Source organism: Dunckerocampus dactyliophorus, chromosome 14 (assembly GCF_027744805.1).
Source record: "Dunckerocampus dactyliophorus isolate RoL2022-P2 chromosome 14, RoL_Ddac_1.1, whole genome shotgun sequence".
Lineage (NCBI taxonomy): Eukaryota > Metazoa > Chordata > Actinopteri > Syngnathiformes > Syngnathidae > Dunckerocampus > Dunckerocampus dactyliophorus.
The window spans coordinates 8,581,575-8,605,847 of record NC_072832.1 but is presented as its reverse complement, the minus strand read 5'-3'; the positions used below and the strand labels follow the sequence as shown (position 1 = coordinate 8,605,847).

General features: G+C 43.0%; 3 protein-coding genes across 9 annotated transcripts in view; 2 read left to right on the top strand and 1 right to left on the bottom strand.

Moving 5' to 3' along the window:
- Positions 1–1,445, bottom strand: part of wdfy4 (WDFY family member 4) — a 44,728-nt gene extending 43,283 nt beyond the window's left edge. For 4 of the 6 annotated variants that reach the window (XM_054799235.1, XM_054799231.1, XM_054799234.1 and 1 more), the window contains exons 1-2: positions 508–1,445; positions 272–438 (exon numbers count right to left, since the gene is read on the bottom strand). In XM_054799235.1, the coding sequence (XP_054655210.1) occupies positions 272–292 (21 nt within the window). In that variant the 5' untranslated portion in view covers positions 293–438; positions 508–1,445. Of the gene's footprint in view, positions 1–271 lie in introns of all 6 variants that reach the window. The other 2 variants (XM_054799233.1, XM_054799232.1) reach the window with 2 other exon arrangements.
- Positions 1,446–1,735: 290 nt separating this feature from the next.
- si:ch211-223a10.1 (palmitoyltransferase ZDHHC13) lies at positions 1,736–8,639 on the top strand. The gene is made up of 10 exons (XM_054799217.1): positions 1,736–2,025; positions 3,718–3,853; positions 3,920–4,030; positions 4,122–4,254; positions 4,816–4,994; positions 5,293–5,366; positions 5,444–5,606; positions 5,711–5,793; positions 6,901–7,091; positions 7,243–8,639. The coding sequence occupies exons 1-10, from the start codon at positions 1,908–1,910 to the stop codon at positions 7,729–7,731; spliced, it is 1,677 nt and encodes a 558-aa protein (XP_054655192.1). The 5' UTR covers positions 1,736–1,907; the 3' UTR covers positions 7,732–8,639.
- A 1,030-nt stretch (positions 8,640–9,669) lies between these two features.
- LOC129194188 (polyunsaturated fatty acid 5-lipoxygenase-like) lies at positions 9,670–23,633 on the top strand. 2 transcript variants are annotated; one of them, XM_054799216.1, is made up of 14 exons: positions 9,673–10,153; positions 11,539–11,737; positions 11,817–11,898; positions 11,967–12,089; positions 12,182–12,288; positions 12,661–12,833; positions 18,343–18,489; positions 18,562–18,765; positions 18,835–18,921; positions 19,835–20,013; positions 20,092–20,213; positions 21,308–21,408; positions 21,739–21,909; positions 21,988–23,633. In XM_054799216.1, the coding sequence occupies exons 1-14, from the start codon at positions 9,845–9,847 to the stop codon at positions 22,165–22,167; spliced, it is 2,184 nt and encodes a 727-aa protein (XP_054655191.1). In that variant the 5' UTR covers positions 9,673–9,844; the 3' UTR covers positions 22,168–23,633. The 2 variants fall into 2 exon arrangements, 1 of the variants encoding a protein (XP_054655191.1); XR_008573708.1 differs by lacking the exon at positions 21,308–21,408 and having other exon boundaries at positions 9,670–10,153; positions 21,988–22,135.
- Positions 23,634–24,273: the final 640 nt, after the last annotated feature.

Genomic DNA, 24,273 nt, shown 5'->3' with positions numbered 1-24,273 from the left:
TATAGAAAATCGTGCCTCCGAATGTATTAAAAAAAATGAAGAACTAAATTCAAATGTTGTCAGTCTGAGCATTTTATGTTTACAGCCATGTGATCTACAAAGAGGGAAGTAGTAGAGATGGATTGTAGATCAAGGCAGCTCACATTCCACACAAATGCACCGATTCTTTAACATCTCTCATGTGAGAAGCTTCTGTTCCAGTGTGCTCATGCGAGAGTTCTTCTTCCTTTCAGCTTTCCACATGCACAATGTGTACAACACAACATCTTACCTTTGTTAGCGTAAGAGCCATGTGTGCAGTGCCACACTCTTAACAGGGCACCGTGAAGGGACTTGTGGGAGTCCAGATAAGTTCCTACTCTGTCCACGTTCTCATGTCAGGAGCAAAGGCAAGCGGAGACCTGCTGAGACATGACTGACGCTCACTGTGCAGTGCTGCTGTAAAAGTAACCGCCCTCACTAATCTGCACCAAGTAGAATGAACTTTGAACAAGGAGGGTAACTCACATCAGCTGGATCAAGTCATGTGCTTCCTTACTTCCCCAGAGAAGCAGAAGTGAAAATAGGTTGTTGGGCTGGTTGAATGAGGCCCTCGCTGAAGATACTCTTAATGCTGTTTATAGAGCTGTCAGGGCTGGCTGACATGATATGACTCACCATGACCACTATTCTATGAGTGCAGCTTCCAATTAAAATACATTCGATATATTTCCTAATACAGTGAAAAGAACTGATGGGAAATTACATTGTATTACAAGAAAAAAACAATACATGACTAGAATATATATATATATTTTAGCAGCAGCATAGGATAGTGTAAAGCAACTGTGAAGGCAGCCTCAGTCATAATTAGAGACTGTAAATAATAAGCACTTTTAGAAGGGCATTCCAAGTGTGTAAAACAAGCAAACCCTCGTCCCATGCTTTCATCTTCCTTTAATAAATCACCCTAAACATATAATATCAGCAGTCCATTGTTCACCCTCCAATAGTACATCCAGTCTAGGAAGATTTGCATAATTCTAACTACATCTGTAATAGAAGAGACAAGGAACACAATTCTCACAATAAAGGCGGGGAACGTAACACACGTTTAAGCAACGCTGCTATCTAGTGGGCAAATGTTATACTACTATTACCCCAAATAGCCAGATAACACAAAACGCCTTCGAATGCATAAAGCATATTTCAAAAAGGTAGTCGTCATAGTTGCGTGGCATTTTCCAGATTGGAAAGCAATTAAAATACAAAACATGAGGCAGAAACGTTCCTCATCCGAGGCTGCACTTATTATGAAGATGACTCTCCCAGGGAAAGCTATAAAATATAAATCGTCTGTATGTGTGAGAAATTAAAGAGAGTATGTGACGCAAAATGATTTTTTTTTTACCTTGTTGCACTGTACTAAATAGTCGCTTGTTGCGGTTAGCATGTTGCCGCTAGCTTCTTTCTCTAATGGGTGAAATAGATGGCAAAGGTGCATTACCGCCACCTACAGGAAGATATCCCTTAGCCAGTGAGCCGTAAGTAAGTTAGTCACCAATTTGAAAACATTAGTATGAGATCCAGTGATAAAAGATATATGTATTCCACTATTAAATGTTTGTATACAATGTGAATATTTTGTCAATTTCCACTTCCTGTTATTGCTGCTTCCAGCACAGACGATTCGTTACGTCACAAGTCATGTGACTTTTTTAACCAATCAGATATCTAGGGCGCAGTCAGCGTTGGACAGTATCCTGTAGCGCTATGCGAGAGTCTGTCTTCTTCTTGGAGCAAACATTGTTTATTATCGCCGTTTGCAAAAAATGAGCAAGCAACACGTCGACTGAGAGCCTTAATTTGTTATTTTTCACCTGTAGTTGGAAGAAAATAAGACCAAGTGTGCATTTGAAGCCACAATAATGCATCCGATACCTTCAAGCTCCCTGGATGGAGATATATTTGACTTTATACAGACAGGAAACATTGAACAATGTGCACTCTTTATTGAAAGTGACAGATCTATCCTCAGACAAAAAGGTAAGCACAAATAATGTTCAATATAAACTGGCTTGTGCATCATTTTTTCCCCCAAGTTATCATTTTTCGTGTACAACTACAATCAACAGGACGTATTCAGTGATGCTTTCTAATGCATTAACCATAAAGCAATATTAATTATTTGTTTTACACGTTTCAGCTGGGGTATGTTGTGAATATTATACTACATTGCATTATATTATATATTATTTACTTTGTTTAAATTCCTGAGACTCAAGAATATACATATGAAAGGCCGTCAAAGTAAACGAGGTACGTTTCCTTTTATGGCACAAATTTTTGGACGCGCAATTAATGAGCGCACATTCTGTTTGACCCTCGACAGTAGTATTAATCAAAGTATAGTATAATATTTTTAAATTGTCATTTATATAGTGATACCTTGGCATACGAGTGTCCCAACAAAGGGGTGTCTCTCAGGTGATCTCGGGCGAAAATTTGGGTTAATAGTTACCGTAGGTAAGCAGGCATAGCCGAGGACAGCTATTTGGGGGCTTGTGTCAACGTGACCATGACTGAAGACAAAAATGGCTGTAAATAGCAATGGCAGCACGCTCGCTAGTAACTGGGAAAGATTTTCAACATATCAGCAAAACATATGTACATAGTAGCGATCTAATTTATCTTATTTTTCATTTATTGTGTAAAACTATGACAGGAAAAACATCAGATTAAAAGCACTAAATGAATACAGACCCACCATCCACTGGAGGAGCCTGGAGTTTGTTTTTCAGGGAGGTGCACCGCACCAATTTGCACATTAGCACTCATTAAGGTCATTATATCTTACCTTTATGCACTCCCACATAGTCATGGCATTTTGGACCAAATAGGAGGTGAAAGAAAAGTGGGTAAAATACAGTATAGTAGTCTTATCTGTACACCATGGGAGAAAGTTAGATGGTGCGTTGAAAGGACAAAGTGGGACAAGTCACCGCTCGCATTAAACATGCAAAAACTGTGGGATTTGTAACTGTACATTGATTTTTTTCAATAAAATAATGGCCCATATTTCAAAATTTGATATCCCTTTACATAAAATTTGGTATATATATATTTTTTTTATCATTGTGCATGTTTGGGGACCCCTGCCTTACAGCATGCTTGGGGATATGACGTGCTCTTTTACACATTTGAAAATACTGTAAGAATTCCACTTTTATAGAATTGGCTTCTTTATTTTATTATATAAAATTAATGTCTGCGTCAACAAATGTAAACGTTGAATCCTATTGAATCGTTCTGTTTATAAAATATATTGTTTTTTAATTGTATCTTAACACGAGTATCCAGATACGTAGCAGATCGTTTACGAGAAGTACAAGATTTACATTAGAGGACACTGAAAAAATAGTTGTTTTCAGTATCATAAAATAACTGTATGTTAACAAAACCACCTCAAACTATTGATTAACACTTGTGAAACACGTGTTCCTTACAGAGTACAAAAATGCATGTCTGGATCTCTGGAGGTTATGAGATTTTCCTTCCTTTGTTGTAGCCGCAATGGCTCCATTATAACAAAAATGTCTGCTCCACTGTGAGACAATGTGATGGACATGACACAACTGGGTGATACAAGAACTACAATCCACAAGGACCGACTTGGCAAACCCCAAGAGCTTGTATACGGTGCATTTTGAAGATGGACATTTATTTCCCTTTGTACAGGGTGGGGAGGTTTTACCCCACTACACTATGCTGCCCTCCATGGCAACCCTGCTCTGGTGGACCTTTTCCTCAGCAATGCCGCTGACCCCAACCTGACCTGTGATGTGGGACAGACAGCTTTTCACTTTGCATGCAGGTACTTTTCACACTCTGATATTAAATTTGTTTCCCAAGGTAAAACAATGATATTGTCTTCTGTTAGGCAAGGAAACATTTACATCATTCATAAAATGATGCAGCATGGAGCTGATCTGCGCCACATAGATCTGCAAGGAAAATCATCTCTGCATCATGCGGTGACTGGAGGCAGCATGTGAGTGAAGTCACCAAAAGTATGTCTTTCATGTCGGATTGTCACAATTTGATAATTGATGCATGCATTTACGAGGGTTTATGCTTCCCAGCGTTGCGGTGCACTATTTGTGGGAGACAGAAATGTTGCGTTTCACGGACACAGACATGCACCAGGTGACGCCCCTCCACCTTGCAGCATCTACATGCAACACAGATATGGTCCAGTACCTTCTTAAGGACCAGGTAGTCAACCATTTTTATCTTGGATTAAAGCGGTCACTTTTACAAGAACTCTTGCTTCTGCATAATTTATAAATGCACCCTAAACTACAGCATCTACAGTGTAGAACTGTGACTATATAGCGGTCATCAATGTTATTATCTGTTATCTATTATCTATGAGCTGTTGTTGTTAAACTTATGCATGTTACATTTGCCGTACTGTTGTTTAAAATGATAGTAACCTCACTGGTCACATGGCTAAGATTGGGGTATACAGCTGTTACCCCAAATGTATTCGTACCCTGGACAAATATTGAGTAAAAGTGAATTTGTATGTGTTTAATAGGTCATTTGAGCAGGAAGTGACACAAAAAAATTAAGTTTGACAGTTACATTTATTTAGCATTTTTGTAAAAAAGAAAAAAACAGTTTTAATCGCAACATCTCATTCGTTAGCTGCTTTTTTTGTATCATTTCCAGCTCAAGATTCAAATCCACTGAATAAAAACATTATACTAACTAAAATCCAGTCCTGTGTGAATCATTTTGGGCTTCAGTGTACAGTATATTTCTGTGTTTCAGCGCTGTGCTGCAGACGCTGTCGACCAACAGGGGTCGACGGCGCTCCATGTTGCAGCAGAGAGAGGCGGCGTGGAGGTGTGCTGGATGCTTCTGCAGGAAGCTGGATGCAGGATTCTTCATGAGAAAAACCTCAGCGGCCAAACGCCACTGGACCTCAGCAAGCAGGGGAAAACATTTAGGTGAATATAATGTAAAACATATACATTGGTTCCGAAACATTGGTTCCCATTACATGTGTTTTTTGTTGTTGTGATGTAGATGATGATTAATGCACCCACAGCATGCATTATTACACTTACGCAGTCTAATAAGATCCAAAACAGGAGCTGTATCAAAAAAGAATCTGTATTACTGTAGTTTTCAGTGGTGTAGAACTAAACTGCATCATTCTGGATACCTTAAAGGCAGAATTCTTCTATTGAACCATGTTATAGTACATCGTATGTATCGTTGCTATACTGTGCTTTTATTTTGTAGACATCAGCAACTCACCAAACTACTCAGTCAGTACATGAGTGTGCCAGTGTACCACAAGCCCAAAGATTCTCATGGTAATAGTCATCATATTGTCAATGTATACAAGTCTACACTGAAAGTGTACATTTACGTTTGTGTTCTTTACGTCCAGTTTTGTACTACTGGACACTGTTTTTTCCCAGCCTGAGTGGAGCCGCCATTCTGCTGATAGCAGCCATGTTGGGAGGTTACGGGGGTCTCCTTTGTGCTTTACTTTTCCCCTGGCTGGCCAGGAGCATCTTTACGCAATACCATCGCATGGCCACATATCAAAGGTTTGACAACCATTGTGGCATGTTTGAACTAGCAGTAAAATTTCACAACACATTTCACGATTTGTTACATGTTTTTGTTCAGATAGCAGCTATCTCCCTTCCAGGTTACCCAACCCAATTTACTTGGGAACCCTCGAAGCCGGACTGGTCCATTCCCTGCTTTGCTTTTATTGGAAGATAACAGATAATATCCTTTCTCAAAAATGTGGTTCTGGTTTAGTTTTGTATTTTTTCCCCAAAGGAAATATCCAAATCCTTTAGACATCAAACAGTGGAACCTCTGAGGTTGAACACAATGCATTCCGGAATGCTGGTTAATTATACATGTTTTTGCAACAGGAAGTAATCTGTCCCAAAACTATCACCATCATGAAGCCTTTTTTTACTGTACATGCGGTGTTTTAACATTCTGAACTGTTATACAAGTGTAATGAGAAGTACTGTAATATTACTGCATAAAAACAATTAAGATCACCATCTTGACTTTAATGATGAGGGAGTAATGCAAAGGTGAGTTGTGTTGCTTGTCACACGACTGGAACAAAAAGTTAACTCCAGAGTAATACTTTAGAAACTGAGCTCTCACAAGTTATGCTGAGTTCTCATGCGATTTACTGACATGCCATTTAACTTCATGCATTTTCTTGAGCAAAATATACCCCCAAAAAGCCTGAGGACTTGCACATCATGCTGGTGTAGTCAAATAAAAAGTTAGTCAATTGCAAAACTGAGCTCTTGCAGTGTCACATATTATGCCAGTACTTCTTCTGGATTAAGTGTTGCAAAAAACCTAAAGAAAAAGTTCTGAGTTTATTTTTTGATACTTGCTAGGCGCTGGTCCCAAGAGGTACGCTGAGGTGTTGTGAAATGTACTGGCAAGTTGTGTGATTCCCACATGATGGCCGTCCTACTTTTTGCAAGTAAGCCACAAAAAGCCAAAGAAAAAGTGAAGAGTTAATACATGCTGAACGGAGGTCTAGTGAGCCTGACTTTTTGTGAGATATATTAAAAGTCACGGGTGTTGGCGGTCCTTTTTGAGGAAAGTGTCGCAAAAAATACACAAAAGCCAAAGAAAAAGGGAAGAATATATCCTTTGATACTTGCTTTAACAGAGTTCTCTCAGCCAACAATTTTTCACAATTATTGTGATGAATGTTCGACTTTGGAGGTTCCACTGAACAATTATTTGAGGCACCATTAACCAAAACAGTAGGGTTTGGAGAATGTTCTGTTCCCATGGCAACAGCATCAAACATATCTGCAGAATGAAACTGTCAGCCTTAACCTAATGAAAGTGTTTGGCCGACTGGTACCCTGGTCCAAGCGTCTATGGTCCATTTCTGCCTAGTCCTCGCTTTGTTTTATAAAGTTCTGACTCAGGACCCCGGGACACTCAACAGAGCAGAAGCAGACCCTCGGTTCTCTTGTGTTGCTGACCTGGTAGAGAATAACCAGAGCCCTCATAGGTTCTGTCCCTACTGTGAGGTAAGACATCACACAGGACATGGGTCTGGTCTGGTATGTTGTAATACCAGACCAGAGCTACAAAAGGTTGACCACCAGGCCTCTCTTCTTCAATGACACATTTAAAGTAGTAGAATTACTCCTTACTAGTATGTTCTCCCTTCACTCACAGTTGTTCCAGCCTGACCGCACCAAGCACTGCAAGCTCTGCAATGTGTGCATTAAGAGCTACGACCACCACTGCCTTTTCCTCAACCGCTGCATCGGCCGGGGTAATCACCGCCTCTTCCTCTTCTTCATGCTCTCCATGGTGATTGGCCACCTCTTATTTATCACCACGGCAGCAAGCTACCTACACCACAAGATGCGTACCGGCAGTCGTGGCTTGTCTTGGTGGCTCTCATTTCTCGGGGAGGAGTTTTGGGTAGCGGCGATGGTGGTGATGAATGCTATAACGCTCTTGTGGGAGGTGTGGCTACTCACTGAGCAATTTGATGCCGTTGCCGTGGGAACGACTACTTACTTCAAACACTTTGAAAAGGTGAAGCGACAGAGGTCGCTCGGGCAGCGCTGGCTCGCTGTGCTGGCTTTTCTGATTGAAGGGCGGACAAGGGTCATCGGTGGAAGCACAAAAGGGGGCAATGCTGCAATAGATGTTTAAACGTGTCACTCATTGTTTACTCACACTTGCTGGTTTACAGACCATCTGCACTAAGATAGCCCTGAATGTTGGTGCACTTTTTAGGTACACCTTCTACCTTGTTTGATGGCTATCTGTGGAACGCTCACACTTAATTTTTCTAAATCTAAATGACAATTTTAACATAATTATAAATGACTATTAATACTCCAATTAACACCTCGACCCACTTAACAGCTGAGTTGCCATGTGCATGGTCGACAAAAGCAACGGGTCAAAAAACACAGCCGGGTGTGGCTGTAAACAACCTCCTGGTATCTTTTCTTTTTTTTTTTAATTAACTCCACAGCGTGACAGTAGCTGCATTTGGGGTGTCATGAATTGTCATGATCCAGCAGCTTTATCTACCTCTGCATGCGCTTTAAAATGAAGCTCTTGTTTACGCTAACCATCATCAGCGGTATTAATGCTGGCTGATCAGTTTGCTCCTTTCCGCTATTACAACACTGGTTCTGTTGCTGCTGTGTTGTGAAAGAATTATATTCAATAATTATTCATCAATGACCATGTGGTCAACAAGAGCAATGTTTTCCTCTCCATTTTCTCATGCACTCTAAATCATTATTAAGCCAAGAACAATTGGTTGTGATATATAATGACTTATTAAGGCCTGCTTCCGATTAACACCCCATCCTCTTTGCAGTTTAGGTAAATGCCTTGGCTATAATTGGAGCATTTACAGTGTTTTAGTATGAAAATGTGATTATGGAACATGTTTACTCTTGAGTAGTTTGTTATTGACAAACTTCTAATAAACATGTTTTTCTACATTGTTTTCAGTGGTGTGCTGACTAAGTTTTAGCTAGGAGAATACTCAAGTGACCAGTTGTTATATCTTAAATGAGTGATCTGACGTGGTTGGTTTGAAAGCTTACCTGTGCTAGGTAAATGCATGTAAATGTCTGTGATAAACTGGTGGTAATGAGGAAGTGCCGGTGCAGCAAATGACTTCCATGCTTTTCTTTCTGACCTGCTTCTAGTCATCTGTGCCATCATCAAAACTAGTGCTTCATGTTCTCTCCACGCTTGAGCATAAACTCATTTCTGCGTGTGACATTTGTTACATGCCTCCTACACTACAGGGGTCAGTTGTGTGTACTGTGGCTGGCCCTGATGCCAGCCAATCAGAACGCAGAGACTGAGGCTCATTCATAGAAATGCAATTACATATGAGTAAGGTATGAGTTATTGTTCATTTTTGGCACTAGACTGAATCTTAAGACGTTATACTGCGTAAAAAAAAGTAAAATGTTTCATTGTATTGATTACCATGTTTTTTTGCTGATTGGAATAATTTAATAAGACTGACTTTACAATGTGAACACCTGTTCATCGATATGAACACTTGTGTAAATTGCGAGAGGACCGTACTGTTTGCTCATTTAGAACTGACAGAGATGTGTTGTTTTTGATCTACAGTACAAAGGCTCACAGTGATGCTCACCTCTGACCTCTATACCACATCTGACAAGTACAGGACAGGAGTTGTAAAAACAATTAGGCTTTAAGTGTCCCAGGGGATGTGGGAGCTGTATGGGCCATGCGTCACTTTCATTTTTCAGAATCTGTACTTTCCCCCAGGTGCTAAATTCCACACTCTTCATCTTCTCCTGCTGTCTGTGGTCCACTCTTTTTTTTTTTTAGTGGCATCCACCTCTTTCTGGAAGAACTCTGTGTCCACAAAGTCCTCAAAGGTGAAACAGAACAAATGAATTTTACAGACTTCTACAAATGACAACTATAAGTTACGGAACTGCAGGTGAAGCAATCGGTTCCTCGCGTTTTGGTTACCTACAGTAATTTAGCTACATTTGTGGTGACAGTAGCTCACTTCATATACTGTAGATTTTGCTTGGGAATCAAGAGAATTGATGGGAAAAGTTAGAAATAGATGTTGGGAGAGAAGCTGTCTGTGGTACATGTGACAAAATGGTAAGTGTATAAAGCAAATTTACCCTCTGGGAATCAATAAATTACAAAAAAATTCAGAGGGTCAAGATATAAGGAAGACACTGCCAACTCATTTCTTAGCTCGATTGCTGCGTCTGTCAAAAGTCAGTATTGTCAGCTTGGAATGATAATGATGTTCCTTCCTGTGCCCAATATTTTCCAGATGATAAGGTTAGTAAGGCGTGCTACTGCTGTTTCCTGGAATGAGGGGAAGCTGGGACATGCACTGCAATGTAGTTTTTCTGCGCAGGCATTTTTCTTTTCATCCTGCATAACAGCAGCAATGCCGACATACACAGTGACCGTTGCCACAGGAGATCAACGCTTTGCAGGGACTGATAACTACATCTACATAACACTGGTGGCCAATGAGAGATGCAGCCAGAGGACTCTGCTGGAAAAACCTGCATATGATGACTTTGAGAAGGGCACGGTAAGTGACTCCACAAGAAGAAAAACATCCATTTGAAAGCCTCTACTTCAACAATACAGCTCTATTGTGCCAATACACAGCATAAACTGCTCCAGATGAAGTGAAACACTTACTACTGGGTACAAACAAATGTAATGTGGTTCATTTCAAAATTACCAAGCTGGAGAGCCAGTAGATCTTAGATGAACTTCCTACCATAAAACAAAAAAGAAACTTCAACTTTAAACACTGACATCTTTTTTTCCCACGTTAACATATGTCCAATGCTGTTTTTCTCAGGTAAAATTTGTGAAATTTGTATTTTTTTAGTTAAGTTGCCATTTTAGTTTTATATTTTGACTACATACACAAACAGTACTGTGCAATTGTCACCATTACATGTGTGGTTTTACTCTAATGACCACATACAACTACACTGCGTCCACAATTATTCGGCAATTTGCATGTTTGATTATTAGTTGTATTATTTAACAATAGCAGTGCTCTTGCTCAATCCAAAATTTTTTTGAAAAGTCAGAATGATCAACAAACAACACAAACTTTACAAATAAATATTTCTGACATTTCCAAAAATAAATCAGTGACCAATATAGCCACCCTTCCTTTCAATAACACGGAAAAGCCTTCCATCCATGTCTGTCAGTTTCTTGATTATTTGACCATCAACTTTTGTGCAGCAGCAACCAAAGCCTCCCAGACACTGTTCAGAGAGGTGTACCTTTTTTCTTCACTGTAAACCTGACATTTAAGGGCCCACAACTACTCAACAGGGTTTAGGTCACGTGAGCGAAGAGGTCATGTCAGTATTTTTTAAGACCTTTACGAGCTAGCCACGCAATGGAGTACTTGGATGCATGAGATGGAACATTGTCCTGCATAAAGTCATGGTCTTCTTGAAAGATGCACACGAGTGTCACCAGGTTTGGGAGTTGAGTTTGTGTCCATCTTCAACCTGAAAAGGCCCCACAAGCTCATTTTTTTGTAATTCCAGCCAATAATTCCAGTACTGCATGGGGACGCGCTAACCCTTGAATGTGCATATTCCTGCCCTGACACTGCAAGAAATCATTTTGGCCACAATCCTAATATACATGCAGAATGATGCTTACAATATTAGATGTGAGATAAGGAATTTCAGATTTGTAACATTGTTGGACATTGATTTTGTAATATGTATATATATATTTTACTATGACTACTGGCCAGTTTACACTGCATCCTACTCTGAGGTATTTCCAATGGTGTGCTTTCCAGATTTAGCTACAAAACTACAGTACGACAAACATCTCTCAGTAGGATGGGGTGCAGTTGTACACCACTGTAAAAGGGATTTCTTTTTTAATTCAGCTCTTCAATATTAACAACAAATTGTGCACGATTTGTAGGTGCAGTCCTACTCGGTTGATGTGCAGGAGAACCTGGGTGAGCTTGTGTTCGTGAAGATAGAGAAGAGGAAGTACTTTGTGCAGGATGAGTGGTACTGCAGGTATGTCTCAGTGAAGACTCCAGGTGGAGACATTGTTGAGTTTCCCTGCTACCGCTGGCTGGTAGATGACAATGAAGTGGTGCTGCGGGATGGGCGAGGTAGATATACAGTAGGTCATTATTACAAACTACAGTGCTAATTTTACTCATTCCATTATGTATTGATCATGTGTTTTAGCCCACCTGCCTCAGGATGATAAGACAAGCCTGGTCAAGCAGCACAGGCAAAATGAGCTAGAAATGAGGCGCAAAATCTACAGGTATTCTCTTCTTGATCTCCAAGGCAAGCTGCATCTGCTCTCTAACAATCAAACAATGTAACTTGCAGATGGAGGGAGTGGAAGCCAGGCTTTCCTATGAGCATAGACACAAACAAATACAAGGATTTGCCTCGGGACATCCAGTTTGAGAGTGACAAAAAAATGGATTTTGCATGGAACTATGCAAATGCGTATGTATTGCCTCTAATAGCAGCGCCTTAGTTGTGGAAGTAAATGTTCTTTCAATGGGATATAACAACATGTGATAACCATGGATTTTCAGAATGAAGAACCTGTATGTGAACAAGTTCATGAACATGTTCCAGTCCTCCTGGAGCAACTTGGCTGACATTGAGGAGATCTTTTGGACAATCAAAAACCCAACTTCAGGTCTGCCTACAGAACAGTATTAAACTATGCCGTAGCACTGCATAACGTTCCATTTTATACCATACTATATAATGGCATAGTATATGACACCATAGCATACCATACTACACAATGGCATTTGATGTATCGTACAATAACATACCATGACATAAAATTGCATAGCATATAATATCATACCATAATATGGTATGCTGGCCATCCTAAACCTTACCATGGCAATACGTGGCATAAGATGTCATACTATAACACACTATACGATTTGCGATGATACAATAGCACACCAGACCATTTCATAGCAAAGCATTGCATAGCATACCATACTATGCTATAAATTACAATACCATAAACTGACACGGCTTGTTCTTTATGTAGAGTATGTGATGCAACACTGGAAGGATGATTTCATAGTTGGTTACCAATTCCTGAACGGTTGCAATCCTGTGATGATCCAAAAGTGCACCAAACTCCCTGAAAAGTTTCCCGTCACCAACGAGATGGTTGCTGCCAGCCTCAAGAGGAAATTGACGTTGGAACAGGAAGTACAGGTAGATGTGCTGTCATTTTTGCAACCCTTTAATCCACTGTAACTGCACTTGTCCAATTTAATAGATGCCAGATATCACATACATTAATGTAACATTAAAGCGTGGGACAGGATGACACCATCTTACGCAACGCTAGCGACAGTATGTCAGCTACAATACCAACATTACACTCAGTTAAATTACCAGCAACATCGTACTAGGTTTGTCACGTCTTGTTCTTGGCATAGTGGCGATGACCCCAGTATGCAGAAAGCAGGCACTCGTGCAGGAAAAACTTATCTTTAATGATGGCTGCAGCGCAGCGGCAGGAACTCGATAAAGACGCTTTGCAGTAGCGTGTCAGGTTTACACAGACACCGACACCAAGGAACGAACGAACGAAGGAACGAAATGAACGAAATGCAACAACACAGAAGGATCCACGCACCTGAACTAAATAGGAACTCAAATTAGCAACAGGTGCAAGACATAAAGAAGAAAGCAAAGCAGGCGGACACAAACCAGGCAAAACAGGAAGTACTACCAAAATAAGAGCATAGAACAGGAACTAAGGCATAAAAGTGTAAACACACTAAACTGTCACGCAGGCTAACACATCGATCGTGACAGTACCCCCTCCTCAAGGACGGATCCTAGACGTCCGAAAAGTCCAGAGTCACAACAAAAGAAAAAAGGAGGGATGGGTGGTGGGAGGACCGGTGGTGGGTCAGCGGCACGACCCCTCCGGCGGACGGCCAGGATGGTGAGCCTGGCAGAGGAGTTGGGACCCATCCGGTGGTCGGCTGGAACGGCAGGTCCGGCGGAGTGAGTGGCGGAACCTCTCCGGAGGACGGCCAGGATGGTGAGCCTGGCAAAGGAGCTGGCAGGAGAGCTGAGCAGTGGCAGGGACTTCAGCAGAGGACACCTGGCACGTGGGAGATGCCAGAATAGGAACGAGAGTTGGGGCACGGTGGCGTGTTGGAGACACCAGGACAGGAACTACAGGCGAAGCCGGCTGACGTGTGGGAAACGCCAGGACAGGAACTGAAGGCGGAACATGTGCAGGAGTCTCGTCCTCTGGAACTGAAGAAGGAGGAATCGGCGAAGCGGGCTGCTGTTCTTGGCTTGCTGCCACGAGCCCTGCCGCTTGACTTCCAGGTAGAGGACTAAGCTGTGCGTCCTGGCTTGCGGACGGAGGAGCAGCTAGCTGTGCGTCCTGGCTTGCGGACGGAGGAGCAGCTAGCTGTGCGTCCTGGCTTGCGGACGGAGGAGCAGCTAGCTGTGCGTCCTGGCTTGCGGACGGAGGAGCAGCTAGCTGTGCGTCCTGGCTTGCGGACGGAGGAGCAGCTAGCTGTGCGTCCTGGCTTGCGGACGGAGGAGCAGCTAGCTGTGCGTCCTGGCTTGCGGACGGAGGAGCAGCTAGCTGTGCGTCCTGGCTTGCGGACGGAGGAGCAGCTAGCTGTGCGTCCTGGCTTGCCGACGGAGGAGCAGCTAGCTGTGCGTCCTGGCTTGCCGACGGAGGAGCAGCTAGCTGTGCGTCTTGGCTTGCCGACGGAGGAGCTAGCTGTGCGTCCAACTCACAGCTGCTAGTACTAGCCCCCCCTTCCGAAGGCGGATCCCAGACGCCGTTCACTGCCATCGGCGGAACCAGGGAAGGGAGGAGGGGGGCTTGGAGGTGGGTCAGGAGTTCCACCTGCTCTGACCTCCCGAACGGAACTGCAGGTGGCCTCAGGCGTGGTCTTGGAATGGGCTTGAAATGCCGCGGGGTGGGCACGGGGGGGTTATGAGGTTTGAGGCAGCCAGGTGTGGCTTCTGGGGGAGTCTGTGACCTCAAGCAACTCGGCACGGACACCGGGAGGGACTGAAGCTTGAAGCTGTGTGGTGTGGGCTCCAGCGGCGTCTGTGACTTCACACCGCGTGGAGTGGGCACAGGGTGAGTCTGACACTTTTTGAGCCGAGGAGCGGGGGTGGGAGGAGAACTGACCTCTTGACGTTGCCTGGGAAGCAACTTGGAAACAACGGAGGGCAGTTGGAGCTCGGAGCTTCGGGACGCGGAAATCTGAGGTAGACTGACCTCCTCTTGGCGTTGCGTGGGAAGCGGAGAAACGGAGGAGGGGGGCAGCCAGAGCTCGTCGTGCTGACGCTGAGCGGGGACCGTAATGGGCTGAGCCATCAGCCGGCACTCAGCAACATTGCAAGGAGGGAATTGCACCTCTGCTTGGCGTGGTGAGGAGGAGTTGCGTGGCTTCACCCTTTTACGCCGTGAACCTCTCGCTGGAGCCGGTCCACACATGCCTTGGCGTCGCGGATGGTCAGACGTGCCTTTGGCGGGTCCCGGGTACACCCACGCCATAGGAACAAGCGTGCCGTCCGGTCCCCACACCATGTCCTCCAGCTCCTCTGGAGAGAACATCGTGCACTCCTCTTCCATAGCCTTTAGAATCTGCCAGGTCCAGAAATCGCTCTCTGCGAGGTCATCTTCTTCTGGTTGTTGCATTCTGTCACGTCTTGTTCTTGGCATAGTGGCGATGACCCCAGTATGCAGAAAGCAGGCACTCGTGCAGGAAAAACTTATCTTTAATGATGGCTGCAGCGCAGCGGCAGGAACTCGATAAAGACGCTTTGCAGTAGCGTGTCAGGTTTACACAGACACCGACACCAAGGAACGAACGAACGAAGGAACGAAATGAACGAAATGCAACAACACAGAAGGATCCACGCACCTGAACTAAATAGGAACTCAAATTAGCAACAGGTGCAAGACATAAAGAAGAAAGCAAAGCAGGCGGACACAAACCAGGCAAAACAGGAAGTACTACCAAAATAAGAGCATAGAACAGGAACTAAGGCATAAAAGTGTAAACACACTAAACTGTCACGCAGGCTAACACATCGATCGTGACAAGGTTAGCCTATTCGCTGGAGAACAAACAGTCTGACACATAGTTGGCAGAGCTCTAGGCTTTATTTGAAGGTGTGTAGATCTGTTTATGCGTGTCCAAGCTCTTTTGCTCGAGCGTAGGTTCCCAAAGTGGGGTACACATACCCCCAGGGGTACGCGAATAAAAATGAAAAACAAACTGACAATTACGAGCGCGCCTAAACGCCTCATAACAAGGTGCGAACAGTTATAGCAGAAAGAAGGAATGAGACACGGCATGAAGTTCTTCATTGCTCTGCTTGAGTTATGAAAGTAAGTAAGTTTGATTATTATGTTGTTTAATCTTGAAGGTTGAATTTACTGTATATTGGTGTTCCAATCCCTGCACTGTGAAAACCTGTCAAACGTATGTGCTTGTTAGGATGAGAGAGTGGAGGTTCCCCTGAAAATGAAGCTTTATCACTGCTTGTATGTATTTTTGTACTTTAGATACGCTTTGTCATGTTTGTTAACCTATACCTTTCAATTTGGTATCAAATTCATATGCAGACTTAAATCATAGTGATTGCAAGTGGACAAAAGTGAAGCTCAAGTTCAACCCATTCAAACGGAAGGATCCCAACATCCGGCTGAAATAAAAGATATGTAGGACCAATACTTAGATACTTTATTCATCGTCAAGAGAAATTCACATCTTATCTATTTATCAGTGCTCATGTAAAACTTTTATCAAAATGTGACCATGCAAAATACACATTTTTGAACCAGAATTACTGACTATAAAATTAATTAACCAATTAATCATGGTTAATATTTCAATGAAATGAAAATTAAAAATGGAAGTTCTTTTAAGTGTGCAGGAGTAGGGGGTACATGGGTTCAAGTCAAATGTTTGAAGGCGTATGCAACTGTGAAATGTTTTCGTAACCACTGCTCTAGAGCAGTGTTTCCCAACATTTACCAAGCCCAGGCACGTATTTTACATTATAAAAATCTCTCGCCACAGGCACCATGCGTGACTTGTTCAGTATCAATGCCATTCATTGTTGTATGAATGGCAACAAGTGCATACACAGGTTAATTATGTACCATTCACTATGTGTTGCTGGCATAAATAGATGAACCAAGATGCATTATTTGTAATAAATACATAATCATTTACAGACCAATGAAAGCTATATGTTGCATGCTATATGTGCTGTGTGTCACCAGCTCAAAAGAATTTTTTAAACCAAAAAATATAAGCACGTACAACAAACGAACAAAAGCCGAGGCAATTTTTCCTGTAGGAAATCGAGTAAATCCAATTAATACGTTCCAGATACCCAAAAATATTAACAAAAAAATACAATTTATAAATAATTATAGTCAGACATGCAGAAAGCAATGCAAAATAATTCTACAAGACGAACAGATATAACTTGTTGTTGATGCGGACTTCCTATATATCCTGGCAAGATCGAATTTAATTGTGTTTTTCATCTTCTTTATCCAACTGCTGGCTCATTACACGCTCACAATTTTCTTTGGCCCCATGGCGGGTTATTTAGCAGTCGCACTGAATAAAAAATGGACATACAGTAAGTCAGCAGCGTGTAGGCTGCTTTGTTTTGGCACTTGATTTTGCGGAACGATATAGTACAGGGCAAATCAACTAGTTTATTATGTGCAACATAGCCGTCCCTTGCTACATCGCGGTTCGAACATCCTGCCCTCAGTCTATCACAGTTTTTCAAAAAAGGAATTTGTATAAATGATGAATAAGGCCTATAATTAGCCAAAATATGACAAAATACTCATATTTAAGCAAATTGTACGTATTCTAGGCCTACATTAAGCATTTCCAAGCATAAAAATGGCTAACTTAATGAAAACACAAATAGTGTTCCCTTGTTTATCGTGGGGGATTCCCAAAATAGCCTGCAATAAGTGAAAAAAAGTAGCCAACTATATTTTTTTTTACAATGATTATATATGTTTTAAGGCTGTAAAACCCCTCACCATACACTATATACACTTTTCTCAGACAGGCACGTTTCTCACATTTCTCTCTTGTTGAAACACTCTTAAAGTTCAATTTTTTTTTTTTTTCTAATCAACCTACTAGGTTGGACACAAGAAATTATTCAGGGACTCACACGTATTGTTCATACGCTGAAACAGCGAGTCCGCAAAAGCTAAATCACGACGACGCGAGGGAACACTGAAAAGGCGTTCAGAAGACGTGATAAGTAGTGTAATATCTGTGACTTATTGCGTGCGCCTTTAAGGAGCCGGGCCTCGGAAGTGACGTGTGCGACATCAGCTAGCTAGAGTCAACTGTGTTTAGCTGAGTGTTAGCGTGGTTAGCAGTGTGGAAAGTGCGAGTGACTGCCATGAGTTGTGGCCGACAGCAGCTCCTGTGTGAATTTTCACTTCATATGTGTTCCCCGCTTGTTAATAAAGTGACTAAAGTGCATCGTGAGTTTCTCCTTAACCACAAAGAGCAGCATTATAGTAGTATTGTACACTGGTCACTAGGTGTTTTTAACGTTACCTTGATTTGACAATAGCCACCGCAGGGAGTACGCTGTCAGTACGCTGTGTTATTTCATGTCTAGAGGGTTCTTTAAACTTACTTTAAAAGGTGAATTTATGTTGTGGTTCCAGGCAGGCAACATCTACATAGTGGACTATGAAGTGCTAGAAGGCATCAAACCAAACTGTACAGAAGCAGGCACCCTGCAGTACCTGGCTGCTCCCATTTGTCTTCTATACAAGAACACACAGAACAAAATCCTGCCAATAGCCATACAGGTATTAAGTGATTGAAGGTCAGTAAGTCTTGCACCATCTTTAGAGTCTCATACCATCTTCCTTTCCGTCCAGTTGGGCCAGACTCCAGGCGAGGACAACCCCATCTTCCTGCCCACAGATGGGGAGTACGACTGGCTGCTGGCAAAGATGTGGGTTCGCTCCACAGACTTCCAGCACCACCAGACGGTCACACACCTGCTTCGAACACATCTGACCTCAGAGATGTTTGCCATTGCCATGTTCAGGCAACTCCCTGCAGTCCACCCTGTGTTTAAGGTAACACTCTATCATTGGTAAGTAGATAAGTTGGACTGACTAATTAGTGACTTACATGCTCCTTCACAGTTGCTCATTCCACATGTCCGTTTCACCATCGCTATTAACACAAAGGCTAGAGAGGCCCTCATCTGTGACCATGGTCTCTTTGATAAGGTGAGTTTTGCAGTGGTATGTGGGTGCACGGTGTGTAATTGAAGCAGTTGGACTGCAATGCAGACTAGCAGCGACTGGAGTCCACTAGAAAGGATTGAGTGAAAACCAACATTTGTACTGGTGGATCAAGGACTGGAGCTCAAGGACTGAATATTCACTGGCAGGCTCAGGTTCTGAACATGTGAGGGGATACTTAAGGTCTGAGAATGGGGCTCTGTGGTTTGAAGATTCGGGGGCGGCCCACAACCTGTGTGTGATTGGACCAAGGACTCAGAAGACTCACATGCAGGCTCCGAAGATTTTGGCTCTGGAGACTTGAGGGTAGGCTCAGGCTCTGTAGGTCTGCCTGCAGGCTTTGTCCCTGAGAACTCTGGACCAGAAGACTTTTGAGACTCAACGACATGGGATCTGTAGGCTGCGGGGCAGACTCTAAATCCTGGGCTAATCCCACATCCATATATGTGTAGACCTGAGGAGGTGATTACGCCTTGTGCACTACTGGAGCAGGGACATGAGCTCAAAGACTCAAGGCTGGTTCAAGTTCTGAAAATGTGAGGGCATCCTGAGACTCGGACAGGATCAGGATTCAGACTCAGCCTTTGAGTCTTTGGAGACTTGAGACAGGCTCAGACTATGAGGCATTTAAGATTCTTTGGTAGTCAGCAATGTGACTCTGAAGGCCCAGGAGCAGTAGTCAGGCTATGAGAGCCAGGGGGGCAGGATCAAAGATACTAAGATGCACACCCGGTTTCTATCAAATTACGGGTGGACTCACTAAGACTCAGGAGGCAGACAAAGGGACATCAATGTAGACGTCCTTAACTGGTAAAAGTCTGCTATGGCTGCAGTAAATTTAAAGTTCACATGTCAACTGCAAATTCTGAGAGTCAAAATCGTTTGTTCGTCCCTTAAGGCAAACGGCATTGGTGGAGGAGGTCATGTGCAGCTCGTTCAGAAGGTTGCGAAGACTCTGACCTTCAAGTCTCTCTGCTTCCCTGATATGATCAAAGCTCGGGGAATGGACAACAAGCAGAAGTTGCCCACCTACTTATACAGAGATGACGGCAACAAGGTGTGGGAGGCCACCAAGAGGTGAGGTGACGGTACGAGATCCACACTAAGTGTGCTTAACAAATACTTGACTTGTGTCCTCTTTTTTTGTTTCGCTAGCTTTATCTCCGATGTGGTCACTATTTACTACACCAGTGATGAGAAAGTTCAGGGAGACCAGGAAATCCAAGCCTTTGTTCAAGATGTGTGCGACTTTGGCATGAAGAACTTCAGCCAGTGTGGTGGGTATTCATTAAATACATCTGATTTTTTTAAACTATGTTTTAATTCAAGACACAAGCAGCTATCCTTCAGTAATGCAAAAAGGTCGAGACAACATTTGAATATTGCTATACTTTAAGTCAGGGGTCACCAACTCATCGATCGAGAGCTACTAGTCGATCTTTGGGACTTTGCTGGAGAACATTTTGAAAAAATGTAGTTTCGTATCAGTGCCCTCACCTGCCAGAGAGAGACCAACAGGCATGCGGTTTATCCACTGAACACGCCCGTACGCATCGCCTCTATCCAGGCAGCAAACCGCGAGCCCCAGCAAGGAGCCCAGTCCCCAAAACCCAGCCGGAGGTACACCGGCTCACTTCATACACCGACTCGCCCCCCCCGCGCTAGCAAAAAGGTCGAGCGAGAAAGGGAGGGAGTGACAGAGCCCTGCAGCCATGTGCCTGCGCACACAACAGTAATTATTGCACATTAATAGGGCTCAAAGTCTGCCTTTGCTACCTCAAAGTTAGGGCACAAATATAACTCCATAGTCATGCACCTCCCAAAAAATCTTTGAGCCACGACGCAGCCGCTCGCTAAGGGCTGTCTGTTGTAGCGCTCATGAAGCCGACGCCACAAGCCCAACCCGGACCAAGAGCCACAAAAGTAGGGGTGTAGGGGTGCCCAAAGTGCGGCTCAGGGGCCATCTGCAGCCTGTGGCTCATTTGTCATTGCGTCACTGCAGAAACAAAATAAAAAAAATGTAAAATGCAAAAATGATAAAAATACAGCAAAAGGCTCAATTAGAAAAAGCTGAAATGTTGAAACCAACAACCAATAATAACAAAGCATATGTTGTGTATAGTGTGTATGTGTGTGCAGGGGTGGGGGGGTTAGATCTTGTGCAGGTTGACAGCCGAGACCAGGGATCTTGGTCTATAAAAGGTTGGAGGCCACTGCTTTAAGTTACGTGTAGTCAACATACAGCTTTTATAGCAGTATAAACACATTGTTTAAATGGCGGGTAGAATGGTTGCTGAAATATGAGGGGTGTGCTAACTTTGAGCTAATGTACATTCGGTTCCAGCTATTAAAACACTATCATTCTGTGTAGAATTTCCCAGGTCCCTAAAATCCTGCACGGAGTTGATCGAGTACTTGACCGTTATCGTGTTCACTGCTTCAGCGCAACACGCGGCAGTCAACTTTGGACAAGTACGTAATACAGTACTGTTTTATTATGATATGCTTCATTGATGCATCTAATATTGCATTATAAAATGACAGGGGCTCTGTTTATATGCTTGTATATTGTATCAAATGTCATATTTATTGTATGACGTATTCTCTGAAGGCTGTTTGTGTGGTGGCTGCATGTGTGAGTGACAGGAGGAAAAGCTCTGAATCAATGGGAGAAGTATTCCGATTTTTTTCACAGAAAAGCAATGTTTTTCAAATACCAAGTATTGTGCAAGTGCATGAAATAGCTAACAGGGCAAGTAACAGCGTGTTCTCATATTAACAAACTTTGTTGACACGGTCAAGTACAACTGGTATTCCTGGATTCCCAATGCTCCATCAACCATGCGAAAGCCCCCGCCCAACCGGAAGGGTTTGGCAAATATGACCCTGATCATGGACAGCCTCCCTGACAGAGGACGCTCCAGCTGGCACCTGGGGGCCGTCTGGGCCCTCAGCCAGCACCAGGAGAACGAGGTTGGGGAAAGATTGCGATGGCATGAATTTGACTCCGAGAACACTTCACAGCCCTCTCTTTGTTCTCCACCCCCGCAGCTCTACTTGGGAACGTACCCTGACATGCACTTCACCGAGAAGCCGGTGAAGGTGGCCATGGAGAAGTACAGGAAGAATCTGGCAGACATAAGCAGCGCCATCACGAGGAGGAACAAGAAGAGGAAGCTGCCCTACGACCTTCTGAACCCTAACAAAATACCGAACAGCGTCGCTATTTGAAGACTTTGCTAGAAAGTCGTCACTATCGTGCCTTTTTTTCCCTCTCTTTATTTGCTGCCACATATGCTGGCGTTGTTTATGCATGCTGGGAGCTGGTCTTTTGTAATGTTTGGAGAGATTTCCCTTTTATACAGATATGTCAGTTATAAAACCGACGTAATAAATGTTCAGGTAAAATACATTTTGCCGTTAAAGTTCACTAATAAGGTTGCTTTCATCAAATCGACACTGTTTGAGACTACTAGAAAACTAGAAATGGACAAACTTTTAGGACAAACGGTAAACGTTGCTTTATCCATTGCCATTCGTACACAGTGCTCTAAGCGACGCAGCATCATGTCCCCCGTCAAAGACAAAAATCAGGCTGCCAGAAAAGATAGGAGAGCAAAACAACGTTAAAAGCAGCCACATTCTATTTTCAAAGACCCGGATCGGCAAAATCATTATTTCCATTGTATTAACTTTTGCTCTGTTTAGATCCAGTTTTGTATGTACTTTTCACCTCTCACAGTTTCTTTCATCCAGCTAGATGTGTTCAGCTCAGCCTGTCCGTGCTAACTCGCAGCTGGCTTCTCTTCAATAGCGGGAGTGCCTACTCCCCCAGAAGAAAAAAAAGAAAACGTTTCTCACACTGATATATATACAGTATATATGCCTGTTTGTGTCCTTTTTTCCCGGGCACTCTTGGATAGATGGTGTTGCCCTCTCTTCAGTGGTACCCTCCACAGCTTTGGAAATAAAATAGACAAAGACATCTTGGTTTCTGTGGACAATCTCTACTGATAGAAAAATTCCCGAAACAAACCCAAATGTTAATGATGAAATCCCATGGTTTTGATCAGACCTCCCTACGTTCATGTAAATTAGGCGTCTGATGCCGCCTCTGATACTGTTTGCTGTCATTTATCCTCGCACTCGCCTTTGCTTTCAACAGTGCATTCCATGCAGGAATACAATGGTCAAGTTCTGTGAGCTAGGATCACTGCAGGGACACAAGAGTCAGCTACGGCTGCATAGCATGTTCGTAAGCTAACAAGTTTTCAACTAGCCTTCAATTTATTTTCTCTAAACTTAAGAAAAGGTTCAAACGGACTCGGAAAGATATAAGAACATAAGAAGCCAAAAACTTACCCCTTCCACAAGGAATACCAGAACTTTTCACTCTTATGTTGGACATGCCATAGCTGACATGCAATGTGACAGTAGTGTGAAGTAACGTTTCTCATCAGTGTTTGGTGCCATTACTCACGCCTAGTGGCCGGAATACTACATACAACTTGTACTTCAATATTTTTTTTTACTAATGATGGGCCATAGTCAACCATGAAACGGCGATCATTTATTCATTTTTGAAAAACCGCGGAAGTGAAGGAGCGATATTATATTTGAACCGGGATGTAGCGAGGGACTACTGTACTATTTTATTCCGCCTCACTTTCATGTTTAAAAAGGTCCAGACATATGAGGGGGACAGAGCCGCTCCGTCAGTAAGCAGCCCGGTACCGGGCCGCACTGAAAGAACAAATAATTTCCATTATTTCATTTTTTGTTTTATTTTGAAAAGTGGCCGGATTCTCTCTGTTACATCCGTCTCACTTGACGCATGTTCATTGTGCGTGTGCTAACTTTATTTCATGCTGCACAGATAGACTACTACTGTATTTTTACCATTTTTCTTTCACCTCATAGTTGGTCTCAAATGCTGATACTATGTGGGAATGCATAAAGGTAAGTTTTAATGACTTATTGAGTGCTAATGTGTACATTTGTCTCAAGTTAATTCATGCTAGCGCACCGCCTTTTCCCACACTCGTCAAACAGCCATGGAATCATCATCTCTCTGGGAAAACTTGGCTGGAACTTGAACTGGTGGATGGTGATTCGGCATTCATTTTGTGCTTTGAATCTGATGTTATTCATGTCTTAGCTTTACACAATACATCATAAATAAGATAAATTAGATAGATATAATGTACGAAAACCCGGTCCGTGGGTCAAAAAAGGTTGGGGGGCCACTGGTATAGTGTGTTAATAAGACAGGGCTCGACATGGCAGAATGTCAACTTCAAGCTAAGGATGGTTTAGATGGGGAGGGGTGATTCGGGG

Coding starts and splice junctions, on each gene's coding strand:
- LOC129194188 (XM_054799216.1), top strand. CDS start 9,845: ATGATAATGATGTTCCTTCCTGTGCCCAATATTTTCCAGATGATAAGG. Junction 12,090..12,181: donor GCATGGAACTATGCAAATGC/GTATGTATTGCC, acceptor ATGGATTTTCAG/AATGAAGAACCTGTATGTGA. Junction 18,922..19,834: donor ACCATGGTCTCTTTGATAAG/GTGAGTTTTGCA, acceptor TCGTCCCTTAAG/GCAAACGGCATTGGTGGAGG.
- si:ch211-223a10.1 (XM_054799217.1), top strand. CDS start 1,908: ATGCATCCGATACCTTCAAGCTCCCTGGATGGAGATATATTTGACTTT. Junction 2,026..3,717: donor ATCTATCCTCAGACAAAAAG/GTAAGCACAAAT, acceptor CCCTTTGTACAG/GGTGGGGAGGTTTTACCCCA. Junction 4,031..4,121: donor GCGGTGACTGGAGGCAGCAT/GTGAGTGAAGTC, acceptor TATGCTTCCCAG/CGTTGCGGTGCACTATTTGT.